The 6,577-nt window shown below is 45.4% G+C and overlaps 1 protein-coding gene across 1 annotated transcript; it reads right to left on the bottom strand.

The window, feature by feature from the left end:
• Positions 1 to 361: 361 nt before the first annotated feature.
• Positions 362 to 6,023, bottom strand: LOC133019971 (short transient receptor potential channel 2-like). Its single transcript, XM_061086570.1, has 13 exons — positions 6,003 to 6,023; positions 4,927 to 5,619; positions 4,638 to 4,838; positions 4,394 to 4,558; positions 4,130 to 4,304; positions 3,845 to 4,045; positions 3,585 to 3,747; positions 3,368 to 3,460; positions 2,531 to 2,723; positions 2,309 to 2,436; positions 2,151 to 2,223; positions 1,920 to 2,037; positions 362 to 1,233 (listed from the first exon to the last, which is right to left on the bottom strand). Exons 1-13 carry the CDS (start codon positions 6,015 to 6,017, stop codon positions 362 to 364), a joined length of 3,090 nt encoding a protein of 1,029 aa, XP_060942553.1. The 5' UTR covers positions 6,018 to 6,023.
• Positions 6,024 to 6,577: the final 554 nt, after the last annotated feature.

Raw genomic sequence — 6,577 nt, forward strand, 5'->3', positions numbered from 1 at the left:
ATAAAATAAAAGAGACAATTCATCTGCAGATACTTAGTTTTCTGGAAACCTTTTCGAGGATCATAAGAGTTCAAGGGGGAATTTTGACGAATCTAATCCAGTCTAAATCAGAGGGGTTGAGGTGCTTTAGAAATATTTGGTCTGTAGCTGTTAGAAAATGTAGAAATAGAATCGCCACCTTTAGGCCGGTCACTATGAGAGCTGAGATGAAAGAGCTGTTGAAGTTGAAGTGACATATCTCCCTGTAGTCAACATTTATTTGTGCCACCGGAGCACAAACTTCCCCAAATATTGGATAAGGTAACCAAAAGGCCCAACACCAAAGAAGTCAGCATGATTTTTAACTGTGATGTCACTAAGGTTACGGTGTCACTAGCGTCCCAACGATGGATCCCTCCCCTTCCTGGGAACCAAAGCCCGTGTCCTGGGAGCTGCTGCTGCCTGTTGGCGAGGGAATGGTTTTCTTGGCGCCGGGTTTGTCGTTGCCCTCCCTGACGCCAGACTTCTCTGCTACATTGTGCTCGAACTTCCTGCCCTTCCCCCATCTCACCTCTGCTTTTTTTTCTTGCAGCACTATGTCTTTCATCTCGTTAACACATTTTTTGATGTCTGTCTTCTCATTGCTGTCTTGGAGGCTCTCAGCTTGTCCGGCGGTGGCCTCTCTGAGTCTCTCTCCTTCCCTTATTTTCTCCACCTCATCCTGTGTGGCCTCACCTTTCACCTTCCCTTCAAGATTATTGCAGCTGGGCCCTGCTGCCCCCTCCCTTTTCACTTTAATGTCAGAGTTTTCATCTTTTTCTGCTTCCAACTGCTCTTTTTTCTCAGTTTGCCTCTCATCTCCTGACTCTACTTTAACTCTGCCTTCCTCCATCTTCACCACGTCACAGTCGGTCAACTGCCTCGATCCCTCCGCGCCACAACTTCCCACCTGACTCTGCTGCATGTCTGTTTCCTGTTTTGTGTCTGAGTCAACTTTGCCTTGATCCACTTCTTCCTCTTCCTGGTGCACTGTCATATTAGGTGACGTGTTTTTGTACTCTTGTATGCTGTTAAAACCTCTGAAATTGTTCCTGGCACCATGGATGTATTTCCCCAGTATGGAGGAGCCCTCCTTCGTGGTCACTGTATCACTTGCAGAGTGTTCGTCCTCCGCCACCAGCTGCTGGATCACCTTAATGTCGCCGTGCATCCTGCCGATCGCTTTGCTCAGCTCAGTGATGCGATTACCGATGTCTGAGGCGAGAGGAGACACACCACAATCACAACACAGCATCAAAACATTTACAGAGGAGGTTATGTTTTCATCTTTTTATTCCTTGGTTTGTTTGTTTGTTTCTAAGCAAGATAATGCTGGACATATTACCTTAAAACTTGATAAAAGGATGCAATATAAAACAAGGAAGAACCAGGAATTCTGTTTAAATTTCTTGAATTTTGCCAGATTTGGTGGTTTTCAAAATTTTGATTTTGGGGACTGATATTTGTGTGTGTAATTTGGTGCAAATCCAATGAGTGGACAGTGACATCAGCTCTACTGAGGGACAATCTACTCATAACTTCATCATGTCTAACTTATTGTTTGAATTTAAAAAAATTGACAATAAAAGCAGTTATCTTCTTCCATCAAAACCATTGATTGACTGTCTGTCAAGCTGCGTATAAAAACAACAACAACATGGTTTACAAAGGAGCACCAGGGTGTTAAATATTGAATACAAAAAATCTGTAACACATAAAATGAGAAAATAACTTAAAATCCATATTTCTCTAAATGACACTGACTTCCTGACAGGGAATACTAAAACGAACGCATTCATATCATTTAAAGAGATGAGAGAAGGGGAGGCGTAAGGAAGTAAACTTGCTGTGTGAGCTTACAGGACTTTTGATTTCATGACTAAATGTTCAGCCAGACTAACCTTTCCTCTTGGTCTCCTCGAACTCTCTGCGAGCCGACTCGATGTAGCGCTGCACCAGAGCCCTGATCACCTGCTGCCGGTACGGTAACTTGGCTTCCTCAGATTCCTTGTCATTGGACTTATTGGATGAAACAGAATCCATGTTAATAATCACACACATCAGCCCAACGTATAATTGCAGAAGTATTTTGTAGCTTGAAATATTTCTCCTACTACATCGGACACACTCACCATGGTGGTTAAAGGGGGATATTCTTGCACAGAATTACAGTTGCAGCAGCAGCAGATTCTCCTGAAGATAGCCCTGGAAGAGAATTTAAACTGAGTGAATGAAAAAACTCCAAAAGAGGGATCTGTTCTTGCAGATTTTCTGAGGTTTTAGGGCGCACCTCAAGATGTAGAAGACAGCTTTGGGTGAGGGGATGATGTTGAAGGGCACCGGCATGGTGAGGCCCTCTCTGAAGTAACTGAGGTACAGCTTTGACCGGGCAAACTTCCACTCCACATCTGCATCATCCTGAGATTAAAAATGACGAGATGTTAGAGATCATCAGAGGAGGCTCTGCTTTCTTCTTTTTGCAGATGTGATGTAAAAAAAAACATTTCTTCACCTCAATTTTCTGAAAGGTGTTGGTGATCATAGCAATGAGCATGTTGAGCAGGACGATGACGATGACGAGCGTGAAGATGCCGTAGAGAATCCTCCCGACAAACTCTGCCAACATAAACTGTGGCATGTCCACGTAGTCCTGGTTGGCCACACCGAACATGGTCCAGAATAAGAAGTGGAACGTCTCATTAAACCTGCCGTGGAGAAGGTTTTCATGATGAGTGGTAAATCTGGATTTATACCTTTATTCAACCCGATTAGGGGAGTGGAGCATAGTGAACCACACACAAACTGTCAGACATGACTTCTGTATCTCTCTATTCTCACTAAGATGCCAAAAAAGAGCAGTCTTTAGACTTTAGAAGTCTAAACAAATATATATAATTAGTCAAAATAGAAATATATGAATAAAACATCCATCCTAAATATGTATTATTACATTTTCAATTTGTGTTTTGATAGATAAATTGCATGAAATACAGCCTGACCCATGCGGCATTTGTGGGACTGATAGGGTAATGACAAATCAGCAGATATCTCTTTACATAAAGCATATTATATAAAAACATTGTGAAAATAATCAATTAAATATGTCTCCGCTGGTTTTCTGACTACCCCACACTGACTGGAAGAAAGCATTTTTCTCATCTAAATGGTGGAAAATCAAACAGCTCATGAATAAATGCTTATTCAGCTGTCCTATGTGGGCTCATTATTGTATGTATGGGCTCAGATAATATTTCAATGAACCGCTCAATCAATAACATCTTATTTGTATAGCCCATATTCAAAAAATCACAATTTGCCACATAGAGCTGCTTAATCAGCAGATTCTTACCTGCCAAGATGTGGAGAGATGACATATGGAACATACACGTTGTTAATGCCACAGAGGAAGGCTGTTCCAATGATCATCAGTATGAACATGAATCTATGGAAGAAAAATAATATATATCCTCACTGGCTCTGACATGTGCTCCGACCTCCCTTCCGGGCACAGATCACATACATGCAGTTGTGTATAATGCAGGAGGCTGAATGAAAAAGGCTTGGACCTCATCATGTCGTCAATCATCTTTCCGATGGAGATCTGTAGAGTTCCCAGAGACTCGTGGGCCGGCAGGATGTACGCCAGCCGTGTGAAGCTCAACATGCTGGTGACTGCAAACAGCACCTCCGCAATCAGCTGGGGGTCCTCCTGGCGCCAGTCCTCACGCACTGAGGGACAGTTTCACAAAAGACCGGTTGAGCCTTAAACTTAAAAAAGACCTACCAACACTCAATTTGGACACAATGCGTGACATGATGTTCTCACCAGTCTGGGTGAAATAAACACAGTCGTCTGTGCCGCTGTGTTCTTGGCAGACGAGGTAACCTTTGAACATGATGAGCACCCGTAAAGCGAAGGACGCCAGGTACATGCTGAGCACCATCATGTCCAAGCAGTTCCACCAATCCAGGAAGTAGCACCTCAGCCCCTCGATCCACACTTCCTTACACTCGTACCAGAAGAATCCTGCATGTGACGGCACAGAATGATTTAAAACCTTTCCATCAGTGCCATCACGGAATCGAGTAAACACAGAGAGAGTGCACGTACCAACCACCCACACCATGTGGAAGGAGCTGTGCAGGATGTTCTGCTGCCTGGAGGCAAATTTGTCTCGATACAACTCCATTGTTATCGATTCTCCGAGTAATGTTAAGAGAAACCACAGATATGAGGCCGAGTGGAGGAGGAACTTGATCACAGGAACCCTCAGGACCTTTCCTACCTGGTGAAAACACAATAGCCATTGTCAGCTGCCTGTTTCCGTGTTTTAATCAGAATCATCTATGTTTGGAGATTTCTGCGCCCTGTGACCTTTGACTTTGGTGCGACCCAGTAGACAAGGCAGAGTAACGGCATGGTGAGAAAGATCCCCACAGAGACAAACAGCTTCCAGGCGGTCCTGCTGCCTCTCCATCCTTCCAGGTTCCCACACCAGATCGATGAGAGCACCTGCTGACATATTGGGTGCGCCACAAACTGCAGGAAAACAGAGAGGGAGAGAGATGTTACGGATCGCTACACGCCTTTTTTAAAACTGGTTTCAGTTTGTTCATACCTCCTTCTGGTTGTAGTTCACAGCGAGCCGCAGTCGCGAGAGGTTGGGTATCCCCTCCTCGAAGGCCTGCTGATCCAAGGCATCCTGGCTCTCGTCTCCGCAGCTGTTGAGGATCGTGGTCACCTCGCTCTGGTTGCGACACATGCCCAGTAACTCAACCGCAAAATCCTGACAGAGCTGCTCCAGGCCCAGGTACTGAGGCTGCAGGAGAGAGGCACCACAGCCAAGGTCAAGCAACAACAAACATGAGTCGAACATAAAGCTGGGATATCGAAGAACGTAGCCGCACCTTGAACTCGGGCTCTTTCTGCGAGAGCTTGCGGAGCTCTCTGCTGAGACTGAAGGCGCTGAGCATGGCGTCGTCGGAGGTGACGGACAGGAAGGCTCGGCTGGCGATTCCACGGTAGGTGTTGATGCGAGACAAGGAGAACTTCAGCAGGTCGTACTGACGGCCGTTACGACACTCCAGACAGGCGCAGGAGATCTTGTGTGGCCAGGGGATGATGTGGCCTTTTAGGGTGAGCATGGTCACTATGTCATACAGGTCTTTCTGGCAGGCTAAGGTCAGAGGGGTCACACCGGGGGCAAACTGGGAGTTGTCAATGGAGTGGTCAAAGATGGCCTGAGAGAAGGAGTGCACGTCCATCTTGTTGCCTTTCTCTTGGTCTAGCCGGTCCAGCAGACGCTTCACCACTCTGGGCTGGTTGGTGTCCACGGCGACCAGCAGAGCCTCGTGAATCTGACGGAAGTCGAACTTGACCCCTTGCAGGAGGGTGACCATGGCGGCCTCATTGCCCAGGCGGATGGACAGGTTGAGGGCCTCTCTCCACTGGCGATCCTCGGACTCCTCCAGCTGGCGGACGATGCCGTCGCCGGTCTTCAGCAGTCCACACAGCAGCTCGATTTTCCCCTCCTGAATGGCCCCGATGAGCTCCGGGGGGAACTGCAACTTCTTGTTCATAATCTCGCGCCATTGCTCTGGCTGAGAGACGGAACAGGTCAGTCAGCAGCAGCAGTGGAAATGCATTCATTCATATTTATAGGATGAAAGAAAACCGGGAAAAGGGGCAGCTCACAATTTGATTTTTTTAAAGCAAAACTAAGTCTCAATAAAAATATAATTAACACATATTTAACATTTTCTTGACTGGGGACATTTTAAGACATCAAGGAAAACACGACTTATTGATAGAGCATAGATTTTATATTATTCTATTATTAGAGTTCTGACTGATAAAAATAAAGCTGTAAACATTAGACTGGAAGCACAGTATGTCTAGATTTGGCGTCTTTTTAATCCTCCTCTTACTTCAATCTGTTGAATGACAAATTCAAAGAACCATGTGAGAATAAAACTCTACTTACCGTGAGGTTTTCCATCCCTGAAGACAAAACAACACAACTTTGAAGCTGTGATCCTACAGTGAAAAAACTATCACATTCTCTGGAGACATAAAAAAATATGTACAGTATATATACCGATATATATATTTTAAGCTTCAAAGATGAAGGTGAGAGATTTGGGTATCGATCTCACAAGCAGCTCCAATCAGAGGACTGAGCGCTGAAGTGTCCTGCGATCATGTGCAACCAGCTGACTGCTTGAAACCAGCACCAACAAACTCAATAACACACTTCAGTCCCCTATGGGGCAAAGCCAATTAAAATTCAAAGTGTTTCACGCTTGGCCGGGCCCAAACCTTACTGTTACCGCCTTCCAACAGGAATTAACTCTGGTCTCCCCATTGGAAACAGTGCCACGGTAGAATTAAGATAGCTGTTACTGAACAGGCAGCAGCTGTCATCCCATTCCCCCAGAGGAGCTGGAAGGGCTTCTCAGCAGTGGGAAAAACAAGGCGCTGCAAGCAAAAGATTTACTGATTATATTCACCTCCTCTCTTTTCTTGTAGTTCCCTTTGTGGTCCATTCTGTCCACTTGT

Source organism: Limanda limanda, chromosome 14, assembly GCF_963576545.1.
Source record: "Limanda limanda chromosome 14, fLimLim1.1, whole genome shotgun sequence".
Classification (NCBI taxonomy): domain Eukaryota; kingdom Metazoa; phylum Chordata; class Actinopteri; order Pleuronectiformes; family Pleuronectidae; genus Limanda; species Limanda limanda.